A 25,708-nucleotide genomic window follows, 5' to 3' on the forward strand; every position below is an offset into this window, starting at 1 on the left:
AAAACTCATATCTAAAACCCATATCTAAAACCCATATCTATATCTAAAACCCAAACCAAAAATCCATATCTAAAACTCATATCTAAAACCCATATCTAAAACCCATATCTAAAACTCATATCTAAAACCCATATCTAAAATGCATATCTAAAACCCATATCTAAAACCCAAACCAAAAATCCATATCTAAAACTCATATCTAAAACCCATATCTAAAACCCATATCTAAAACCCATATCTAAAACTCATATCTTAAAACACAAACCAAAAATCCATATCTAAAACTCATATCTAAAACCCATATCTAAAACCCATATCTAAAACTCATATCTAAAACCCATATCTAAATGCATATCTAAAACCCATATCTAAAACCCAAACCAAAAATCCATATCTAAAACTGATATCTAAAACCCATATCTAAAACTCATATCTAAAACCCATATCTAAAACTCATATCTAAAACCCATATCAAAAACCCATATCTAAAACTCATATCTAAAACCCAAACAAAAAATCCATATCTAAAACTCATATCTAAAACCCATATCTAAAATGCATATCTAAAACCCATATCGAAAACCCAAACCAAAAATCCATATCTAAAACTGATATCTAAAACTCATATCTAAAACCCATATCTAAAACTCATATCTTAAAACACAAACCAAAAATCCATATCTAAAACCGTTATCTAAAACCCATATCTAAAACTCATATCTAAAACCCATATCTAAAACTCATATCTAAAACCCATATCACAAACCCATATCTAAAACTCATATCTAAAACCCAAACAAAAAATCCATATCTAAAACTCATATCTAAAACCCATATCTAAAACTCATATCTAAAACCCATATCAAAAACCCATATCTAAAACTCATATCTTAAAACACAAACCAAAAATCCATATCTAAAACCGTTATCTAAAACCCATATATAAAACTCATATCTAAAACCCATATCTAAAACTAAAATCTAAAACCCATATCTAAAACTAAAATCTAAAACCCATATCAAAAACCCATATCTAAAACTCATATCTAAAACCCAAACAAAAAATCCGTATCTAAAACTCATATCTAAAACCAATATCTAAAATGCATATCTAAAACCCATATCGAAAACCCAAACCAAAAATCCATATCTAAAACTGATATCTAAAACTCATATCTAAAACCCATATCTAAAACTCATATCTTAAAACACAAACCAAAAATCCATATCTAAAACCGTTATCTAAAACCCATATCTAAAACCCATATCACAAACCCATATCTAAAACTCATATCTAAAACCCAAACAAAAAATCCATATCTAAAACTCATATCTAAAACCCATATCTAAAACTCATATCTAAAACCCATATCTAAAACTAATATCTAAAACCCATATCAAAAACCCATATCTAAAACTCATATCTTAAAACACAAACCAAAAATCCATATCTAAAACCGTTATCTAAAACCCATATCTAAAACTCATATCTAAAACCCATATCTAAAACTCATATCTAAAACCCATATCTAAAACTCATATCTTAAAACACAAACCAAAAATCCATATCTAAAACCGTTATCTAAAACCCATATCTAAAACTCATATCTAAAACCCATATCTAAAACTCATATCTAAAACCCATATCAAAAACCCATATCTAAAACTAATATCTAAAATCCAAACAAAAAATCCATATCTAAAACTCATATCTAAAACCCATATCTAAAACTCATATCTAAAACCCATATCTAAAACTAATATCTAAAACCCATATCAAAAACCCATATCTAAAACTCATATCTAAAACCCAAACCAAAAATCCATATCTAAAACTCATATCTAAAACCCATATCTAAAACTCATATCTAAAACCCATATCTAAAACCCATATCTAAAACTCATATCTAAAACCAATATCTAAAACCCATATCTAAACCCCATATCTATATCTAAAACCCATATCTAAAACCATATCTAAAACTCATATCTAAAACCCATATCTAAAACCCATATCTAAAACTCATATCTAAAACCCATATCTAAAACCCATATCTAAAACTCATATCTAAAACCCATATCTAAAACTCATATCTAAAACCCATATCTAAAACCCATATCTATATCTAAAACTCATATCTAAAACCCATATCTAAAACCCATATCTATATCTAAAACCCAAACCAAAAATCCATATCTAAAACTCATATCTAAAACCCATATCTAAAACCCATATCTAAAACTCATATCTAAAACCCATATCTAAAACCCATATCTAAAACCCATATCTAAAACCCAAACCAAAAATCCATATCTAAAACTGATATCTAAAACCCATATCTAAAACTCATTTCTAAAACCCATATCTAAAACTCATATCTTAAAACACAAACCAAAAATCCATATCTAAAACTCATATCTAAAACCCATATCTAAAACCCATATCTAAAACTCATGTCTAAAACCCATATCTAAAATGCATATCTAAAACCCATATCTAAAACCCAAACCAAAAATCCATATCTAAAACTGATATCTAAAACCCATATCTAAAACTCATATCTGAAACCCATATCTAAAACTCATATCTTAAAACACAAACCAAAAATCCATATCTAAAACTGTTATCTAAAACCCATATCTAAAACTCATATCTAAAACCCATATAAAACTCATATCTAAAACCCATATCAAAAACCCATATCTAAAACTCTTATCTAAAACCCAAACAAAAAATCCATATCTAAAACTCATATCTAAAACCCATATCTAAAACTCATATCTAAAACCCATATCTAAAACCCAAACCAAAAATCCATATCTAAAACTGATATCTAAAACCCATATCTAAAACTCATATCTAAAACCCATATCTAAAACTCATATCTTAAAACACAAACCAAAAATCTATATCTAAAACCGTTATCTAAAACCCATATCTAAAACTCATATCTAAAACCCATATCTAAAACTCATATCTAAAACCCATATCACAAACCCATATCTAAAACTCATATCTAAAACCCAAACAAAAAATCCATATCTAAAACTCATATCTAAAACCCATATCTAAAACTCATATCGAAAACTCATATCTAAAACTCATACTTAAAACTCATATCTAAACTCCAACTTGTATCTAAAGGGGGAGTAGGCCTACGATATACTCCTATTCAAACCACACTTTGAGCTCATACAGTTGAGGTCGGAAGACATCAGTCAGGAAGTTAAAGCTTGGTCGCAAATGGGTCTTCCAAATGGACAATGACCCCAAGCATAATTCCAAAGATGTGGCAAAGTGGTTTAATGACAACAAAGTCAAGATGTTGGAGTGGCCATCACAAAGCCCTGACCTCAAACCTAAAGAGCATTTATGGGCAGAACTGAAAAAGTGGGTGCGAGCAAGGAGGCCTACAAACCTGACTCAGTTACACCAGCACTGTCAGGAGGAATGGGCCGAAATTCACCCAACTTATTGTGGGAAGCTTGTAGAAGGCTACCTGAAACGTTTGACCCAAGTTAAACAATTTAAAGGCAATGCTACCAAATACTAATTGGCTGTATGTAAACTTCTGACCCAGTGGGAAAGTGATGAAAAATATAAAAGCTAAAATAAATTATTCTCTCTACTATTATTCTGACATTTTACATTCTTAAAATAAAGTGGTGACCCTAACTGACCTAAAACAGGGAATATTTACTCGGATTAAATGTCAGGAATTGAAAAACTAAGGTAAAAAAGCTAAGGTGTATGTAAACATCCGACTTCAACTGTATACTGCTCTTACAAACTCATATTCAAACTCATAGCCAAAGCAGCCGACACTGACCCTCAGGATCGTGTGGTAATGACATCACTCATCAAACAGGAATCTCTCTGTGTGTTGAAGATCTCCAGGCCCGGCTGTGAGGGTGTGTTGCCATGGTTTCAGGGGTTGCCGTGGTTGTAAATCGGTGGGCTGACTCACTGAGCGGAGGTCAGACAGACAGTGGTGGGATTTACTGAAACCCCTGAGACTACTGAAACCCCATTTACTGACAGAGAGGGCTTCTGGAGGCCATGCAGGGGAGTGTGTGTACGTGTGTGTGTGTGGGGGGGGGCGTGCGTGCGTGCGTGCGTGTGTGTGTGTGCCTGCGAACATGCATCTGTGTGTATGTGTGTGTGTGTCTGTGTGTGCATGTTAGTTAGTTAGCATTTGTGAGTGCAGCCCAGTATCTAGAGGCCAAAACCTTCACCGAAATCCCTAACTAAGCACATTCTAACAGCTCTGGGGTGAGAAAGAGGAAAGCGTAAAAACACTCTCAGTGCTATGATACAGCTCTATCCATGTTAGCCTACAGATGGTTTCGAGGCTCTCTGTTTGCTTGTGACTGTGCTACTCTGTCATGAGGCTCGCTCTAAAGAACATTCTGGCACTTCCAAAAGAAACACTCCGGTACTTTGTGTTCCCACTCAGGCGTCCCTGTGTCTAACGATGGGAATACAGCGAGGGGGGCTGGATGAGAGGCTGAAAAGGAAAGGGGGGGATTGTGGTGGTGTCCAATAATGAATGAGACGTGTTTTTAAAGAGGGGGAAAGAAAGAGGGAGGAGGGGGAAATGAGGAGGATATAGCAGAAAAGAAACTAGGCCAAGAGACCATTCACCAGGGAGATGGTTTGTGCTGGGCATTTTCTGTGTCATTTTGGACTTTTAAATAAACTGGGTTCTTCCTTTTCAGAAGTTTTCCGCTTTGAAATTTCCTAAAAGTATTTACCACGGGGTAATGCATTATAGGCCAACACTACAGCAAACATAAAATAAGTCATAAATAAGTCATAATCATAACATTTAATATCTACAGTGTCTTCCATCATGTATAATGTGCTCGATGGCTCTCTAGTGCCATCAAGTGGTTATATACTGTACTGTATCTGAGTTTTCCCATTCTAATCTACGCATGGTAAAGGTGACCATGACAAGACAATGGCCTACTAAGAAATGGTTGAATGTTCTCTAAAATGACACACTCAATGTTGAGTAAGTGTGTTGGTTTTTTGATTGAAGATGGGTCCTATATGCTCACAGTGTTGCTGCCCCCAAAGACAGCCCCTTATGTTCTATTCATTTAATAACCATTGTCCCGCTCCTGTCATCACTTTGGATGTGCATAAAACCGCCACCCTTAAGTCCTAACTTCTCTCTCTCCTTCTCTCTATTTCTCTCTATTTCTCTCTCACACAAACACACACTCTCTCTCTCTCTCTCTCTCTATGTCTCTCTCTCTTTCTCTCTCTGTACAGATATGGAGACATGGTTCCTAAGACCATTGTAGGGAAGATCGTTGGTTCTGTCTGTTCCCTGAGCGGTGTGTTGGTCATCGCCCTGCCCGTGCCCGTCATCGTGTCCAACTTCAGCCGCATTTACCACCAGAGCCAGCGGGCAGACAAGAGACGCGCCCAAAAGGTACCCAACAATGTCCCACCCTCACGCCTGCCATGACAACATAAGTCTTGGGCCATAAAGGTCATGAACCCTGACCTGGAAGGATCCAGCAGAGCAGAGTCCAGCAGAGCTGTATGTGGTTACGGCAATGTCCAATGTCTGTGTGTGTCTGAGAATGGAATGGAACTTGCAAACATGCTGCTATGCACAGATACATACTGTACACACAGTGTATTGAAGAGCACATGGAAGATTACCAGGCTTTTGTGTGTGTGTGTGTGTGTGTGTGTGTGTGTGTGTGTGTGTGTGTGTGTGTGTGTGTGTGTGTGTGTGTGTGTGTGTGTGTGTGTGTGTGTGTGTGTGTGTGTGTGTGTGTGTGTGTGTGTGTGTGTGTGTGTGTGTGTGTATCCTTACTGTGATATATTAACCGTAATGGTCATACTGGACCACCCCGACTTCCACATCAATAATTAGAGCAACACCGAGACGTCTCTATGTGCAAAGGAGTGGGCTACACAATGCGCACATATCATATTACATGATCATTCATGGTTACTCGCTCACCCTTAAAGATGTCCTCCATTGATTTTCTTACTTTTCCTTTTTAAAAGCGATATCCCAAGTATGAATACAGTAAAAGTACACACACTAAAGGGTAAAAAAAATATGTTTTGGGCAAAATAGTGTTTTTTAGACACAACTGCAAACTTCAAGGAGTTGGTCTGATGGTGCCGTTGTGATGTCATCGACCTCCCCTCTTGCTTGAGGAACAAGGGAGGAGCAATAGGATCAAAAGATGAACCCCCCCCCCCCACACACACACACACACACACACTTCACACACACACTTGTGTCTTGACTTACCTGGACCACTTATTGAGATGTGTCTTTGGTTAAGTAAATCAGGTGTTAAATGACTTGAAAAGTAGACTGGAGTAGACAGACAGACAGACAGACAGACAGACAGACAGAAATGAGGAAAGGGGGGAAAGATGGGGAGCGAGAGAGAGAGAATGGTGGGAGAGAGGGAATGGTGGGAGAGAGGGAAGGAGAGAATGGTGGGAGAGAGGGAATGGTGGGAGAGAGGGAAGGAGAGAATGGTGGGAGAGAGGGAATGGTGGGAGAGAGGGAAGGAGAGAATGAGAGAGGGGAGGAGAGAGAGAAAAGGAGAGAATGAGAGGGGGGAGAGAGAGGGAAGGAGAGAATGAGAGGGGGGAGGGAGAGAAGGAAGATAACTCTTGCCCCTGTTGAGCATCCAGTTAGTAGCTCCCTCCCAAGAACAACAATCTGTTTTTCCATTTCGGAGGGATGATGACTGAGCTCTGGGGTTTGACTGGAAACATGGATGTTAGACAGAGATACAGGGATTGCTTGTGTGTGTGTGCGACTGAACCTCGCTCTGTATTCCTCTATTTTATTCTATTGAACCTTTATTTAACTAGGCAAGTCAGATAAAAACACATTCTTATTTACTGCCTACCAAAAGGCAAAAGGATAAAAAATAAAATAAAATAAATGTTTTAAATGAAATTAAAATATAGGACAAAACACAAATCACAAAGAGACAACACAACACTACATAAAGAGAGACGTAAGACAACAACATAGCATGACAGCAACACATGACAACACAGCATGGTAGCAACAACATGACAACAACATGGTAGCAACACAACATGGCAGCAGCACAACATGGTAGCAGCACAAAACATGGTACAAACACTATTGGGTACAGACAACAGCACACAGGGCAAGAAGGTAGAGACAACAATATATCACACAAAGCAGCCACAACTCTCAGGAAGAGTGTCCATGATTGAGTCTTTGAATGAAGAGATTGCGATAAAACTGTCTAGTTTGAGTGTTTGTCGCAGCCTGTTCCAGTCGCTAGCTGCAGTGAAATGAAAAGAGGAGCGACCCAGGGATGTGTGTGCTCTGGGGACCTTTAACAGAATGTGACTGGCAGAACGGGTGTCGTATGTGGAGGATGAGGGCTGCAGTAAATATCTCAGATAAGGGGGCAATGCTGGTGCATGCATGTGCCTGTCTGTGCATAGTGGATACCAAGTTATTTTATTCACCAACATTCACCATAAAAGAGAGTGGCCTTGGATGAATACAGCTGCAATACAAGGTTTTCATCTAGCCACTGTCAGATAGTGGGATTTACAGGCTTGGAATTTACATGTATTACTGGAGAACATATTTATAGTCTTTCAAGAGCAATGGGTTTCTCTGCTGTTTCTAGAGGCGTTCAGAAGTGGTATGGCTTTCTGTTTTTTATGCTCACACACTCACTCACTCACTCACTCACACTCATTCACACACACCCACATGCACGCACACTCACTCACACACACTCTCACACTCACACTCACTCACGCACACATTCAGTGGCAGGCTAAATGCACGTGTGGTTTTGTTCACAAACAGAAAACCAAGCTTGGTAGAATTGCCGCGAGGAAGAGTGGAGGGACTAGCGCTTATTTGCAGTATAAAAGCAACGGGCTGCTGAGTGACCTCATCGACGAGGTAACCGTGGATGCGAGTGGTGTTCTTTTGATTTCATCTTTTTTTTTTAAAGGGGGGTTCCATGAGATGCCGGTTAGTGCATGCCGAAAACCCGATTTGGGGATGGGGACAAGGGGACGTCCCCTCCCCCCCTCTCTCTCATTCAGAGCTGTTACGTCTTCCATGGTGTCCCACCTCTCTAACGTCACTATTCACCCTCGACCACCGCCACTCTCTCTCTCTCTCATTCTCTCTCTCACCCCCACCATGACTGCACTGGGGCTCTGGTGCCAACTAATGGAACTGGGGGTGAATGTCTCATACTACCGCTCTTCACCGGTGTCAGTGCATCCAATCCATGAGAATTGACCACAAGGTGGGGGTGGGGGGTGGGGGTGGAGAACTGCCTCCCCTCACCTTCGAATGGTGAAACGGGTCCCTCTGCAACCACCCTCATCCCTACTTCTCTGCTCTTGTTGTTCTTCTTCTTCTCCTTTATCTGCTATTTCATTTCCATGTGTTTATTTTTTTTCTCACGTGCATTTTGGATTGCCCACATTTTAGCAAGGGCTATGGGTATGACATCATCACAACGCGTCATGGATCGAATGAGATGCATGTCATCAGCCAGCAACTGACGCCACATGCGGGGGCGGAGTCAAAGTGACGCAGTGAAGCTTATTGGAGGACTGAGTTCCAAATTCCACATGTCCGAAGAACAGAATTTTATAGACATTCCCCTTGGTTCATTCCTCTGCGTCTCATTGAATCCGGCCCAGTATGAAAAGGCTACGGTGGCTCTCGTGGGTCAAATGAGGCTTGAGTCAACACTGACCAACAGAAAAACAGAAAGACAGACACAAACATCAGGGCAAATAGGCCTACCACTATACACATCAACAACAGACGTCTTGAAATGTTTTTGTTGTTGTTGAAAGGCTGAGTTTGAACCATTGAGTGATTGATCAAACACCATGGGAGGACATTGAGCTTGGAGGGGGGAGATCAATGGAGATGGACAGACCCTAATGTTCTCATAATGTTCCTGTGCCACAGCAGGAGGTTGCAGTAACGTTGTGAGAGCATTACCCCCGTCCCTCTCTGTCTCCTGCTCTGGTTGGTTGGTCCCCTGTCTACCCCGTGGAAGGACATGTTTTGTCGTCTGTTTAAAGTGTTAATATGCGTCCATCTTTGTTTTTGTGCCCAAAAGGCATCAAAGGCAGCAGGCCAGGCGCTGGTGTGCAAGGCCAACCCCATGTTCGATACGCACCACAATCACCTATTGCACTGCCTGGAGAAGACCACGGTAAGAACAATGCTTTACAAATGACTATGGTGGAGAATAGGAGACATATCCACTGCTGTTATCAATGTTCATGAAGAAGCAGAAGCCATGAATTAAGAGTACAAGCATTTCGCTACACCCACAATCTACTAACCAAGTGTATGTGACCAATAAAATGTGATTTGAAGAGTATAGTATGGTATCCCATATCAGGAAATCATCAGATATCAGGCAAAACTCCTAATATGGATGCTGTAGTCTGCACTTTTGTTTTGTCTCGATACTTGTCCACAAAAGTAACATGTGGTCTCTCTATCTCTCTCATTCCATTCTCCTCCTCTCTCTTAGAATCATGAGTTTGTGGATGAGCAAACGTTTGAGACCAGCCTACTGGAGGTTTCCATGGTGAAGCACCCGCCTCACTCCCCCTCCCTCTCCTCTGGCTCCTCCTCCCAAGGCCTGTCGTGCTGCTCGCGGCGCAACAAGAGGAAGAGCTTCAACGTGCCCAACTCCAACATGACTGGTGGGCATAGGAACAGCATCCAGGAGCTTAGCACCATCCACATCAGAGAGAGACCCGTCACTAACAGGTACAGACATACATGCAGTGTACACACACAAGAACAGTATCTTCTCTATTTTCACAAATGATTTCCCACTTGTTTCACAAGAAGCTAAAAGTGCTATGTACGCTGATGATTGCAACACGCTACACATCAGCACCTACAACGAGTGAGCTCCCTGAGACTAAGCAGGGCTTTACATTCAGTATCAGAATGGGTCATTAACAATAAATTGGCCTTAAATCCATCTAAAACTCTTGGTTTCATATTATTTATTTTATTTTACGTATTTATTTATTTGTATTTAATGTTCTTGTCTAGAACTGTTCTGTACTTGGTGATGTATGTGTATGTATGTATGTTTTATGTGGACCCCAGGAAGAGTAGCTGCTACATGTGCAGTATCTAATGAGGATCCTAATAAACTAAACTAAACAGTATACAAACACACACACTGTATACACACACATACACACATTAAAGAATAGAATGAAGGACCGATTGACAACAGGTACACACACACACACACACACACACACATACTTAATATATATTCATAGACCACATAATATACACACAAATATGCATTCATAGTGGTTGCTATGGCAGCATCGCACACACACACACACACACACACACACAAACACACTGTGCCAGTCTCTTCCCATGGTGAGTCAGTGTGTTGGTATGCAGGCTATGTCCAGCTGTGGCATGGTGTTGGTGTATGTGTGGTCCCACTGGTCTGGCCTGGGAACCCTGGCCATGGAATGGACAGTTGTCTTATCTCTCTGTGTTACTAAACACTGGACCACTTTCTCTCTGGCTGGCCATCCTCTTCGTCCCGGTCTACCCCCTCCCCCCCTCCCCCCCCCCCCCATCTCCAGCCGCTCCAGTCTGAACGCTAAGTTCGAGGAGACGGTGCCTCTGAACTGCAAGCAGCCCTACATCACGGCGGCCGTCATCACGCTGCCCACGCCACCCGTCACCACGCCCGAGGACGACGGCTCCGCCTCCTCCCCCGACTACTCACAGGCCAACATCGTCAGAGTGTCCGCCCTCTAGGGCCCTCGCCTCCCCACCCCACCACCACCATCACCATGGCAACCCTAACACGGAGAGAGAGATAGAGAGAGCTAAAGAAGAGAGACCCTTCCCTGCTCCAATCAGAGAACGGTGTTTGCAGGGGGGAAGGGGTAAGGGGAGCTGTGGTGTGGTGGTTAGGGGGGACAGTTTAGGCTGCAGGACCCTTTTTGTTTTCCTACATGAAGCTACTACACGTCTGCTCTTGTGGTGAAATAAAGTTGCAGTGTGAAGCTGCAGCACAAAGCGCCGCCTTGGATTTTTTGGGTGGGGAGAGACTACGTTGCCGTGGCGACTGAGATTAGCGCCTTACAAAGGACACACAAATGGAGAGCATTTAGCCACCTTGTCTAACTGCAGCTACTCCCTAGCCACCTTGCATAACTGCAGCTACTCCCTAGCCACCTTGTCTAACTGCAGCTACTCCCTAGCCACCTTGTCTAACTGCAGCTACTCCCTCCAAACACTCTCCAAGGGAAATCTTACCATTACTATTTTTTTCTATATTGTGTGTCTTTAAATGTGATGTCTTAAAACCGAAATGGGGGAGGTGGAATTTGTATTGGTTTTTATTGTTTGTGAAGGCCGTGAGTTTGACTAGAGCAGATGTATATTTGCCATGTTCTGAAATGTGTGGAGTAGGAGAGAAAAGAAAAAGTCATTTAAAACATTTTGACAGAAAGGAGAGCAAGGGGGTGTATGCACTGTGTGTACATATGTTCCTACCTTATCAGGGCCAGAATGTCCGGACAAGGTAACAAAACAAGAACATGTTTGAAAAGTCAGGACTGAATTTGTTAAAATTAAATTTTAGGCTTAAGGGTTAGTTTTATGGTTTGGGGTTAAGGTTAGGGTTACGTTTAAGGTTAGGGTTAGGAGTTAAGGGTTAAAGGTTTGTGGTTAAGGTTAGGGTTAAGGTTAGGTTAAGGGCAGAGTATGCGAGTGAAGTGGAACAGAGCTGGAGCGTAGCGAGGAGCGGTGCGTGCTCAATTTGACTGGAGCGCAGAGCGCGATTGTCAAAGGCTGGAGAGTCATCCTTCTTGCCCGCATCAATTTTGCAGCGCTCATTCTCCAGTAGCGCTCATTTCACTAGCCCAGGGCATGCCCGAGTAAGCATGCATGTTTAGTCTACCTGTGTGCTGCTATAGCCCCTTTCTTTAGCTACTGACAGCTGCAAAATCAAGGTGACTTACAAAGAGGACGGCCTAGAGCAAGAGAGGGAGTGCAGTGATGTAGTGTGCAGTGATGTGTCCACAACTAAAGAATCATTGTGGAATCGGAAAATACACATATCCCGAAAGTATGATGGTGTACTTATGATGTGCACATGCTAAAAGAAAGGAAAGAGTGGGTAGCTCATTAAGTGTGTCATTGTAGCAAGGTATTTATAATCTAGAAATCAGATCTCTTAAAAGTTTCCTTCATTTTTGCTTTATTCATACAATAGTCCCTACTTGATTTTGTCCCAAAAGGCCTGGCATATTCCAACTGTCAAGGGGCTTTCCGTTTTGGTTGGGTTATTTTGCCTAAAAAACTTTAGGCAGTGGTGGAAAAGTACCGTATTGTCATACTTGAGTAAAAGTAAAGATACCTTAATAGAAAATGACTAAAGCAAAAGTGAAGTCACCCAGTAAAATAGTACTTGAGTAAAAGTTTTTTTTTAAGTATTTGGTTTTTAATATACTTAAGTATCAAAAGTAAAAGTAGAAATAATTTCAAATTGATTATATTATTATATAATATGAATATATTATTAGTTTTTAATTTACGGATAGCCAGGGGCTATCCCTAACACTCAGACATAATTTACAAATTAAGCATGTCTATTTAGTGAGTTCGCCAGATCAGAGGCAGTAGCGATGACCAGGAATGGTATCATGATAAACGCATAAATTAGACAATTGTCCTGTCCTGCTCAGCATTCGAAATATAGTGAGCACTTTTGGGTGTCAGGGAAAATGTATGGATTAAAAAGTACCTGATTGTCTTTCGTAAAAGTAAAAATTGTCAAAAATAGAAATTGTAAAGTACAGATACCCCAAAAAACTTCTTAACTTCTTAAGTACTTTACACCACTGCCTTTAGGCCTACCCATGGAAAAAATAAATAAACTCGGCCCAGCCTAGCAAGGGTGGACAAAAGGATGTTTACCATCCACAGTGGCTTTGAAGCACGGATAGGATGTTCTCCGCTGCTGGCCTGCGGTCCAGGCACCTGACCCTGAAGGAACAGACTCTGGCTAAACTGGCATTTTTTCGTTTAATTTGTATTTAATTCTAAGTCACAGGCGATTTGCGCAATTTATAGACTATAATGGTATAATACAACAAAATGTGGGGCGCTTAACGACCCTGTCTCCCTACCAGCCAAGTGTGTCGCATTCGCAAATGCTTCACAATGCATTTCTTTGTTGGCTTTAGCCTTGAAATAATTGAAATAATATAGCCTAAGTACTTAATTTCCGTTCCTTATTAGGCTCCCTGTCTGGCTCCTGACCTATTTCGAGTGTTTAGCAGTGTTGTAGTACTCGAGTCTCAAGTCCGGTTTCGAGACCACATATTGAGTCTTGGTCTTGTCTCGGTGTCGGATACATCTGTACTCTGTCTTGACTCGGTCTAGGACAGTGAGGACTCAAATTTGTCCCGAGACCAGCAAAGTAAAAAAAACGAGTAATATCAGCTTCAATTCAATCAGCGCATAAATCTGCTTCGCCAGGCCAAATATACACTCATTTCTTGAAACATTAGTACAGTATGTTAACTTACTTTACATCTATTACAGACATATTTGCGGAGTGTCGAACCTATAGGCCTTCGGTGTGTGACAGGTTCGTGATTCTGAAAGGACAGCAACCGTAATACCAGGCTATACGCAGGTATAAACCGTATACCCACTTTTTTCAGTGGGCATTGTGTATACTGACTGTTTATTAATCCCTACTGGTGCATAAGAAAGTAGTGTAGTGTAGTGGAGATACACAATGTATCAATTATGTGGTACAATAGAGAAATCATGCACAAAGTAGCCTACACAATCACAAGTGTTGGTTAATAGGCAATTTTTGATGCGCAATTGTCATCATGTTCTGCTTGCATCAGGGGCATAGACATGGATGGGCCTGGGTGGACAGAACCACCCACTGGGGAGTCAGGCCCACAGGCTCACCCAATCAGATTGATGTAGTTTAAGCATTGTTGTGGATTTAGACCTTACATTTTTGTATTTTTTCACATTTTGAAAATTTGAAAAATATGAAACATCTATTGGAAAACACAGGTTGCCATTCCTTCGCTGGGTGGGGCGATTGGGAACTTTGTTGCAAAATGTGAGTATACCCACTTCTCCAGGTACCACTACGCCACTGCTTAGGGCTGATGGAAAGACAGCAGTCACACACAGCATGGTGATAAAGGATAAGCAGTTCCATAAACCTGGACATAATAAGCCAGTAGGTCCCAATCATAAGGCTACAAAACACAACCATTAAGCATTTCCCAATCAAAATGTACAACGATTTGTTGTACATTTTGTAAAAACATTCCACGTTTAGCACCTATGACAGTGGAACTGACAGCGTTTTAACTACTTTGCAGATTTAAAACATACAGACAATCATAATATCAGTCAAAAATATAAAATTCCCAGTTTATGCTACAAAACCAACTTTATAAGAGTTTTTTTTTTAAAGTTTACACTTGACTCAACGTTCCATGACTTACACTAAGGCATTGTTGTCAGAATAGATGGATGCAGATCAATGCATGATTAATATAATGAATATAATGGGTGACTGACTTTCCCCCCTCATATTGTTTTCCGGTGGCTAAACACAGCTAGACATGCAGGTTTCATTTGGTTAGCTAGCAAGAACTTGAGTGTGTTATCCAGTTAGTGTACAGTTGAAGTCGGAAGTTTGCATACACCTTAGCCAAATACATTTAAACTCAGTTTTTCACAACTCCTGACATTTAATCCTAGAAACAAATCCCTGTTTTACGTCAGATAGGATGACCACTCTATTTTAAGAATGTGAAATGTCAGAATAATGGTAGAGAGAATGATCTCTTTCAACTTTAATTTCTTTCATCACATTCCCAGTGGGTCAGAAGTTTACATACACTCAATTAGGATTTGGTAGCATTGCCTTTAAATCGTTTAACCTGGGTCAAACGTTTCGGGTAGCATTCCACAAGCTTCCCACAATAGGTTGGGTGAATTTTGGTCCGACTTTGTTGTCCTTAAGCCATTTTGCCACAACTTTGGAAGTATGCTTGGAGTCATTGTCCATTTGGAAGACCCATTTGCGAGCTAGCTTTAACTTCTTGACTGATGTCTTGAGATGTTGCTTCAATATATCCACATAATTTTCCTACCTCATGTTGCCATCTATTTGGTGAAGTGCACCAGTCCCTCCTGCAGCAAAGCACCCCCACAACATGATGCTGCCACCCACATGCTTTACGGTTGGGATAGTGTTCTTCAGCTTGCAAGACTCCCCCTTTTTCCTCCTAACATAACGATGGTCATTATGACCAAACAGTTCTATTTTTGTTTCATCAGGCCAGAGGATATTTCTCCAAAAAGTACGATCTTTGTCCCCATGTGCAGTTGCAAACCGTAGTCTGTTTTTTTATGACGGTTTTGGAGCAGTGGCTTCTTCCTTGCTGAGCGGTCTTTCAGGTTATGTCGATATAGGACTCGTTTTACGGTGGATATAGATACTTTTGTACCTGTTTCCTCCAGCATCTTCACAAGGTCCTTTACTGTTGTTCTGTGATTGATTTGCACTTTTTGCACCAAAGTACGTTAATCTCTAGGAGACAGAACGCGTCTCCTTCCTGAGCGCTATTATGGCTGTGTGGTCCCATGGTGTTTATACTTGCGTTCTATTGTTTGTACAGATGAACGCGGTACAGTCAGGCATTTGGAAATTGCTCCCAAGGATGAACCAGACTTATGGACGTCTACAATTTTTTTTCTGAGGTCTTTTGATTTTCCCATGATGTCAAGCAAAGAGGCACTGAGTTTGAAGGTAGGCCTTGAAATACATCCACAGGTACACTTCCAATAGACTAAAATATTGTCAATTGGTTTATTAGAAGCTTCTAAAGCCATTACATAATTTTCTGGAATTTTCCAAGCTGTTTAAAGGCACAGTCAACTTAGTGTATGTAAACTTCTGACCCACTGGAATTGTGATACAGAGAATTTTAAGTGCAATAATCTGTAAACAATTGTTGGAAATTTACTTGTGTCATACACACAGTAGATGTCCTAACCGACTTACCAAAACAACAGTTTGATAACAAGAAATTTGTGGAGTGGTTGAAAAACAAGTCTTAATGACTCAAGCCTATGTGTATGTAAACCTCCAACTTCAACTGTATCTCTTGCGTTCACAAATTCACTCTGGCTATCTCCTCAAATTTAAGAGCACTCTCATCTAAGTGTGCCAGAGTGCAAAACAACTGATGAATTTACGAATGTGCAACACCCGCTGAATATGACCAGTGTCAGTAAACGTAGACAAAAAAAGTAATAGTTAGTGAAGAACGCTCTAGATAACATGTAAACAGCCTAAACAGCTCGGCTACGTTGAGTAAAATGGTCAGAGTGAGGTGTTCTCTCATTTGTGAGGCTAGCTAGCAAGTTAGCCAACTTTAACCAGTTAGCTTCGGTATTTGGTTGGGACAAGCATGCATTGGCAGGCAAGCTGCAGAAGGATGAGGAGACTACAATTTTGTGGCTTGTGGCGAAAGCGCTCTAATGATATAAAGTCGTGCTGTTGCAACTGCCTGTAAACACACAGTCAAGTTCAAAGTGAATGATGGCAGGCCTGTGTGGAAAATGGCTTGTTTAAAGGCCTACTGTAGCTCTGATTGGCTATAGCTCACCAGTGTGTAGACTCCGGTCCAGGACAAGACAGATGTTTTCATTTGGTTTTATTTACTGCAGTGTCTATTAATTAATAACACCTGCTGCAACTGCTGCAAACTAGCCGACAACAAATGCTAGCTAGCTAGACCGTGGGAAAACTACTGCTCGCTATTGCGTAGTGGGGCCGTCAAGAAGGCAAAAGTTTCCATACATTTTGGAAAAAACGGTCCCAACTATTAAGTCAAAATGTGATTGGTTTATTCTACTGTCACTCCACATTTGTGCCCTAATACAGTTGAATGGTGGATGCATGTATCTATTTTCTGATAGCCAAGGACTGATTTAGCTAGCTAGATTTATCTCCCCAGAGACCAGCAAAGAGAATCCTGATTGGACCTTTTTTCTATTCAGTGTTAACACTTTCTTTTTCAACAAAACTAAATAGATTAAATCAGAACATCATTGATATTGTTATCATTATTATTATATTATTATAATAATTATTTTATAAATCCTTAGCCCTTCTCTGAAGGCGTAGAAGGCCCATTGTGCTCCACTGTGTTTGGGGTAGTAATATATGTAGAGTGCCTCTATTGTCCTTAACATGCATTTCTTCGCTATTCGGAATGTCTAAATAATCCACACGTTATTCTGAAATAGGAACACAGAAATACTGGACATTCTGAACTCTTATTATATTGGTGATTTGACAAAATTGCAATCATGGTCTCACATTTTTCTGGTCTCGGTCTTGACTCGGTCTTGGACCCCTTGTCAGACTCCTGGTCTTGGTCTTGAATCGATCTTGCTTTAGGTGGTCTCGAACACAACACTGGTTTATATGCTCTTTAATGTGATATATAGTCTATTTGAAATGATGAGCACTTCTTACATTCACCGTTTCATTTTTATTATAATACTTTTCATTCAAATCATATGGTTTGGTTTCAATACTTCAAAACCAAATGGTAGGTCCAAGCAGTCACAAAAATAGATAGGCGTTGTTTAAATGGTGATTTTAATGAATGGAGCGAATTTGGAGCAGCAGTTTTCTTTCTGGTGAGAGAGGAGCGTTTTTTTAGGGGAGTGGTTGGAAAGAACGTGGAGCTGTGTGCAAGCACAATTCCATGAGCAGTGAGCGGGATTTCCTACCGCTCAACTCCACTCACATACTCTGGTTAAGGGTTAGTTTAGGGGTTAGGGAAAACAGGATGTTGAATTGGAATACATTTTTACTCCCCAAAAAGTATTGAAAAGTGTGTGCATGTGGGTGTGTGTGTACATGGTTTCCAATATTATCAGGATCACAATGTCCTAACAATTCACCAGAATGGCCTGATAAGGTAGGAAAACAAGGACATTTTTGAAAAGTCAGGACTTTTTTCATGTCCTGAATTTGCTAAAATGCTATTTTAGGCTTAAGGGTTAGGTGTAGAGTTTGGGGTTAGGGTTATGTTTTGTGTGTGCCTGTGTATGTGTGTTTTTAGTTTTACTATTCTTGTGGGGACCAGAAGTCCACACAAGGATAGTAAAACAAGGAACATTCAGACAAGTGGAAACATTTAGCCGGTTCCCACAAGGAAAAAGGCTATTTTAGGGGTTAGGTTTAGGGTTAGGGTTACATTTAGGGTTAGGGTTCAGGTTAAGGTTTGGTTTAAGAGGGTTTCTGTTTGTGCTGGTATCAAATCTTGGGTTGAGCGGGCCTATTGCAACTTTCTGCTCTGTCTGTATATTGCAAGTCAGTGTTAAGGTAATGGTTAAGGGTTAGGATTTTGAATGGGAATCAATTGTTTAGGGAGGGCTACTGTGTGTGGGGGGAGGGCTCTGTGTGTGGGGGGAGGGCTCTGTGCGTGTGTGTGCACATGACCCCATTGCTCTCACCTGTATGTGTATGTGTGACATTAGCATGAGCAATTAGGGTTGAGTCCTCGGTGTGTGTGCTGTATATATTGGTGATCTAGCATATCACACTCGCCCTTTCTCTCAGAGCTGACTTACTTGTGTACCTATTTGTATGAAAGAGATGATTGTTCCTCTCCTGTCCGTCCTGTCCTCTCTAACCGAATGGCCATTGTGAATACTGAATATCTTTGATGCCATTTTGAAACTATCCCTCTCTCTCAACCAGAGTTGACTACTTCATTTGTCGTGGTTTATCATTCAAAGCAGCACCCACATGATGCCTGACCTTGAAATGGGTTTATTGTTTCTTTTATTGAGGGTTTATTGAGGTTTTTTATAGATATATCGATGTGTTTTATCCAAACCCCAATGTTGTGCTTTGTCTTGTTTTATGCATCGTGGACATGCTAAAGCAGATTGACTGAGGGGAATAGAGGAAGTCTTAAATGAACACACAGATATTTGAGTCCATTCCATTTTGATACAAAGATGATTTTCTTCTGAATATGAGGATAAAACTGTGATTAGACTTCTATTTTGAAGGTCTCTGTTCATTTGAAGTGCATGTTGGTTTGCTACAGACAGTATGAAGTTTGTTTTGTTCCTGATTTGTACCACACAGGCCTCCATACTTTATCACCAAATGGGGGTTTGGTATGGAAAATGAAAATCAAAGTGCAAAGGAAGCTCCTGTACCAGTCTACCAAACATGATTGACTGGAAGTGTTTATTGAGCTGACGCTCTATGATAATTCTGTCTTGTCGTGACTGATAGCTCAGCTATCATCGTAGCTAGAACACTCTCAGCGCTTGGTGGGGATGGAATCCTGTAACCATTCCAAATCAGTACAACGAAATCAATGCAAATACATTGAATGACACTTTAAAATCCAGCGAGCTGATTTAATGATGTTCTATTTCTCGGCTGTGAGATCTCGGGAGGTTTTATCGAGAACTTGTCGTTTCCGGTGACGATTTTCTTTTCCGCTTTTCCGTTTTCCAAGATGGCTGACGTTGGTGGACTGAACGTGGCTCTTGAGACTGCTGAAGCGAATGCCACACCCCCTGCTCCAACCCCTGCCCCTTTCCCACCACCCGCCCCCAAATCTGTCCACTTCACCATCACTGCTTGACTATGATGTGACATATGCAACAATTTTTTTTTTTTGGTAAAGATATGCTTTGTATCAGAGAGCAGAGAGAGTGGGAGAGAGACAATAGAGAAACACAAATACATATTTTTTAAAATATCAAATGATGTTGAAAAATCTGTCTTTTTTTGTTTATGTAAAAGAGAAAAAAATAATTACAAATGTTGCTAGTACACATGTGCTGTAAATTGTTCTTTGGTGTAGTAAAAATCATCATGGTTTAGTCGTTTTTTAAAATAATTTTCACCGAAGGTTCGAGTGTCTTATTTTAGTTAGCCTTCTGCTCCACCACATTTTAAGAACCGGCTTAATATTTTTCTAAGAGAAAATGCATGCGTTTGTTGGAGAACTTTGGGTTTAGTGTTGCACAAGGACAGGCGTTGTCTCTGGATACATCCCAACGGCACCCTACTCCCTATATAGTGCACTACTTTTGATCAGGGCACATAGGACTCTGGTCAAAAGTAGTGCGCTATATAGGGAGTAGGGTGCCATTTGGGACACAGCCTCTGTCTTTCAGTTTCCATGCCTAAGTGAAAAACTTTTCGGGTGAAGGAGTGTACTTAGGTCTTGTACATGAGATTATGTAAATTGAAGAAATTAAAAGGATGATTATATGACAATTACTTTTGATCTGTTACAGCTTGTGTTGACAAAAATACTGTATATGAATTATTGAAAAGATATTAAAAAAATAAAATTCAATTGTTTAGTCCGGTGCAGTGTCTATTAGTAAATAGAATAAATCATTGTCCTATTAAAAAACTTATATAAGACTGGTTGTCTTCTTTTGACATCAACATTTAGATGTTTTCAAAGTCAATATACGGTCTGCTTTGCTGCACCAATATAATCTACCGTATTTACGTATCTACCGTATATACGCTATGTTGTATACCCACATATTTCAGTGTAACTTCTGCACCAAAGAACTGCTGTTGATACAAAATGTACAGTGCCTTCAGAAAGTATTTACACCCCTTGACTTTTTCCACATTTTGTTGTGTTACAGGCTGAATTTAAAATGGATAAGTTGTCGGAGAGGACAAAAAACCCTCAGGGATTTCACCATGAGGCCAATCAATAGTGACTTTTAAACAGTTACGGAGTTTAATGGCTGCAGGAGAAAACTGAGGATGGATCAACAACATTGTAGTTACTCCACAATACTAACCTAATTGACAGAGTGAAAAGAAGGAAGCCTGTACAGAATAATTATTTTTCCAAAACATGCATCCTATTTGCAACAAGGCACTAAAGTAATCCTGCAAAAACTGTGGCAAAGCAATTCACTTTTTGTCCTGAATAAAAAGTGTTTTGTTTGGGGCTAATCCAATACAACACACAACAGAATTTTATAATTGCCAAGCATTGTGGTCGCTGCATCATGTTATGGGTATGCTTGTAATTGTTAAAGGACTCAGGATTACTTTTTAGGATAAAAAAGAAACAGAATGGAGCTAAACACAGGCAAAATCCTAGAGGAAAACCTGGTTCAGTCTGCTTTCCAACAGAAATGGGGAGATTAATTCACCTTTCAGCAGGACAATAACCTAAAACACAAGGCTAAATCTACACTAGAGTTGCTTATTAAGAAGACAGTGAATGTTCCTGAGTGGCCGAGTTACAGTTTTGACCTAAATCTGTTTAAAAAAATATGGCTTCACCTGAAAATGGTTGTCTAGTAATGATCAACAACCAATTTGCCAGAGCTTGAAGAATTTTGAAAAGAATAATGGCACATGTCGCACAATCAAATGTTGCACAATTTACATTGTGTAGATTGTTGACCAAATATGACAATTAAATCAATTTTAATCACACTTTGTAACACGACAAAATGTGGAAAAAGTCAAGGGGTTTTATACTTTCTGAAGACACTATATAATGATAGTCCTACAGCTGTGAGCGGGGACATGATGGGGTGAGGGGGTGCAGTCTTGTCCAATCTCAGCCATACAATATGGAGCAGAAGAGTCTATCTCCCAGGGTAATTTCTCTCTGCATTGTGAATGTATTAGCATATTTCTCATAAGGGAGTTGGCCTGTGTGTGTGTGTGTGTGTGTGTGTGTGTGTGTGTGTGTGTGTGTGTGTGTGTGTGTGTGTGTGTGTGTGTGTGTGTGTGTGTGTGTGTGTGTGTGTGTGTGTGTGTGTGTGTGTGTGTGTGTGTGTGTGTGTGTGTGTGTGTGTGTGTGTGTGTGTGTGTGCACATCTGTCTATCTGTATTAGCATATTTCTCATCAGGGAGTTAGTAATTGAGATGTTTTGGGAGGATGTGTAGTCCCTCAGCTTCCCAGGGTGCATTGCAGATGACATGCATCAGGGGGGAAACTGAAGCGGGACTTACCCAAGCAGCATGCCAGCACATAGACTATTTCTGCCCCTGCTATTTTTACACAGGGGTCAGAGGGTAATGGTTTTATTTCTGCCGCTGGCTCCTTTTACTGTACACCGAGAGAGAAAGGGAGGGGAGAGAGAGTATGTGTTTATATCCCTCTGTCCCCATGTCTACTGTGAATTTGTCCTAAAGCAGTGACCCGCTTGTCTCCAAAGAGACTTGTGGGATTAAGACAGTCCTTTCTCCATGACTTCTCTACTGTTATTCAAAACTAAATTCAGAGAGCAAAATATCATAGATCTGTATCAATTAGACAGAGACTAAGAACAGAGGGAAAGGGATCTAGGCCTATATATATATCTGCAGTACCAGTCAAAAGTTTGGACATACTTACTAATTCCAGGGTTTTTCTTTATTTTTACTATTTTCTACATTGTAGAATGATAGTGAAGACATCAAAACTTTGAACTGACACATATGGAATCATGTAAGCAAAAAAAGTTTTATTAAAAAATCTAAATATATTTTCTATTTGAGATTCTTCAAAGCAGCCACCCTTTACCTTGATGACCGCTTTGCATATTCTTGGCATTCTCTCAACCAGCTTCATGGGGAAGTCTCCTGGAATGCATTTCAATTAATAGGTGTGCCTCCTTAAAAGTTAATTTGTGGAATTTCTTTCCTTAATACGTTTGAGCCAATCAGTTGTGTGACAAGGTAGGAGTGATGAACAGAAGGTAGCCTTATTTGGTAAAAGTCCAAGTCCATATTATGACAAGAACAACTCAAATAAAAAAAAGAGAAACAACAGTCCATCATTACTTTACTTTAAGACATGAAGGTCAGTCAATGTGGAAAATGTCAAGAATTTTGAACGTTTCTACAAGTGCAGTTACAAAAACCATCAAGCGCTATGATGAAACTGGTTCTCATGAGGACCACCACATAAAAGGAGGACCTAGAGTTACCTCTGCTGCAGAGGATAAGTTAATTCGTGTTACCAGCCTCAGAAATTGCAGCCCAAAAAAATGCTTCACAGAGTTCAAGTAACAGACACATCTCAATATCAACTGTTCAGAGGAGACTGTGTGAATCAGGCCTTTATGGTCATATTGCTGCAAAGAAACCACTACTAAAGGACACAAATAATAAGAAGAGACTTGCTTGGGCCAAGAAACTCGAGCAATGGACATTAGACCGGTGGAATTTTTGGATTCAACCACCGTGTCTATCCTTTCATAGTAGATGAAAGGATATCTCTGCATGTGTAGTTCCCACCGTGAAGCATGGAGGAGGAGATGTGATGGTGTGGGGGTGCTTTGCTGGAGACACTGTCTGTGATTTATTTAGAATTCCAGGCACACTTAACCAGCATGGTTACCACAGCATTCTGCAGCGATACACCATCCCATCTGGTTTGTGCTTAGTAGGACTATCATTTGTTATTCAACAGGACAATGACCCAACACACCTCCAGGCTATTTGACCAAGAAGGAGAGTGATGGGGTACTGCATCAGATGACCAGACCTCAACTCAATTGAGATGGTTTGTGATGAGTTGGACCGCAGAGTAAAGGAAAAGCAGTCAACAAGTGCTCAGCATATGTGGGAACTCCTTCAAGACAGTTGGAAAAGAATTCCAGGTGAAGCTGGTTGAGAGAATGCCAAGAGTATGCAAAGCTGTTATCAAGGCAAAAGGTGGCTACTTTGAATAATCTAACATCTATTTTGATTTGTTTAACACTTTTTTGGTTACTACATGATTCCATGTGTGTTGTTTCATAGTTTTGATGTCTTCCCTATTATTCTGCAATGTAGAAAATAATAAAAATAAAGAAAAACCTTTGAATGAATAGGTGTGTCCAAACTTTCGACTGGTACTGTATGTGAGGAAAGAGGAATGAAGAGGCTTACTGTCTGTACACCACACTGTTTCTCTCTTTCTCTCTCTCTCACACACACACACACACACACACACACACACACACACACACACACACACACACACACACACACACACACACACACACACACACACACACACACACACACACACACACACACACATATATCCCACTAGGATGAATAAGTGAATAGACGTAGGAGGTAGAGAGGAGGGGAGAGACAGCGGCAGCAAGAGAACAATATGTCTTTTGTAACCCACTGTGACAGGGGCGCTACACGCCTTTCCCTCTTTCATAAATCATATCCTTCACATTGTCAAGCAGTGAACAGAGCGAGGGAAGGAGTTAGGAGAAGGAGGCAGGGAGAGAGAGAGAGACAGCAGGGTTTTAACTGTAGGCTCATCCATCTATTCTACTCTTCTTCTAAACAGGCACTTTGTTTCCCTCCATCAAAAATGTCTAAGTTAAAGTTGCTACTCAATATACACTGGCCCAATCACATGTCTCTCTGTGACCTTGAACCAACCCATAACCACTTCCATTACACACTTTCTGGTTTGTTGTTGCTGATCTGAAATGAGTGAAACTGTCAGAAAGCTGCCAACCTGGAGGCCTAGGTGGAGCTGTGACTATATTGCTGATGCCTTTCTACTCCCAGCTACTACTTTTAGTGCATCAAGTAGGAATCAATGAGGGCCTAAAGTTAGGGGCATAGGGGTTAGTTTGGGTTCAAGCCTGTGCTTCTCCGATTAAGGGTGTACTTTGAAAGGGGACTCTGCCACCTTCATTCACCCTGCCCATACAGTACATCACTGTCCCCCAGGAACCCTTAGGTTGGTACCAAAGTTCTCTCCATTCATGTGTCCGTCCAGCAGCATTTAAGAGTGACACCTCTGGAGTATCCTTGCTGAAAGCCAACGATGACCAGAGTCCTTTGATGAGGGACAGCAAGGGGGCACACAGTAAGGGGACACACAGCAAGGGGGCACACAGCAAGGGGACACACAGCAAGGGGACACACAGCAAGGGGACAGACAGCAAGGGGACAGACAGCAAGGGGGCACACAGCAAGGGGACAGACAGCAAGGGGACACACAGCAAGGGGACACACAGCAAGGGGACACACAGCAAGGGGACAGACAGCAAGGGGACAGACAGCAAGGGGACACACAGCAAGGGGGCACACAGCAAGGGGACAGACAGCAAGGGGACAGACAGCAAGGGGACACACAGCAAGGGGGCACACAGCAAGGGGACAGACAGCAAGGGGACACACAGCAAGGGGGCACACAGCAAGGGGGCACACAGCAAGGGGACACACAGCAAGGGGACACACAGCAAGGGGACAGACAGCAAGGGGACAGACAGCAAGGGGACACACAGCAAGGGGGCACAAATCAAGGGGACACACAGCAAGGGGGAACACAGCAAGGGGACACACAGCAAGGGGACACACAGCAAGGGGGCACACAGCAAGGGGACACACAGCTAGAGGGCAAACATTAAATATAATCAATCACCAGTGGCCTTAAAGGATCTTATGAGTAGTTTCTGACATTCAGTGGGTGATGACAGCTGCAGTTTACAGACTGCCCTTCTAGCTATAAATACTATGGATTCTCAATGGAAAACAGGCACGGGAGGATGGTGGCACCTTCATTTGGGAGGAAGGG

General features: G+C 41.0%; 2 protein-coding genes across 2 annotated transcripts in view; both read left to right on the plus strand.

Annotated features, from left to right (window-relative positions):
- LOC135515934 (potassium voltage-gated channel subfamily D member 2-like) overlaps positions 1-11,504 on the plus strand; it is a 171,657-nt gene extending 160,153 nt beyond the window's left edge. The window contains exons 3-6 of the mRNA XM_064939810.1: positions 5,282-5,444; positions 9,145-9,240; positions 9,568-9,809; positions 10,667-11,504. Of these exons, the coding sequence (XP_064795882.1) occupies positions 5,282-5,444; positions 9,145-9,240; positions 9,568-9,809; positions 10,667-10,844 (679 nt within the window). The 3' untranslated portion in view covers positions 10,845-11,504. The remainder of the gene's footprint in view (positions 1-5,281; positions 5,445-9,144; positions 9,241-9,567; positions 9,810-10,666) is intronic.
- A 99-nt stretch (positions 11,505-11,603) lies between these two features.
- LOC135515425 (uncharacterized) lies at positions 11,604-25,527 on the plus strand. The gene is made up of 2 exons (XM_064939097.1): positions 11,604-11,616; positions 24,908-25,527. The coding sequence occupies exons 1-2, from the start codon at positions 11,604-11,606 to the stop codon at positions 25,525-25,527; spliced, it is 633 nt and encodes a 210-aa protein (XP_064795169.1).
- Positions 25,528-25,708: the final 181 nt, after the last annotated feature.

The sequence above is a fragment of the Oncorhynchus masou genome, chromosome 27 (assembly GCF_036934945.1).
Source record: "Oncorhynchus masou masou isolate Uvic2021 chromosome 27, UVic_Omas_1.1, whole genome shotgun sequence".
Taxonomy (NCBI): Eukaryota; Metazoa; Chordata; class Actinopteri; order Salmoniformes; family Salmonidae; genus Oncorhynchus; species Oncorhynchus masou.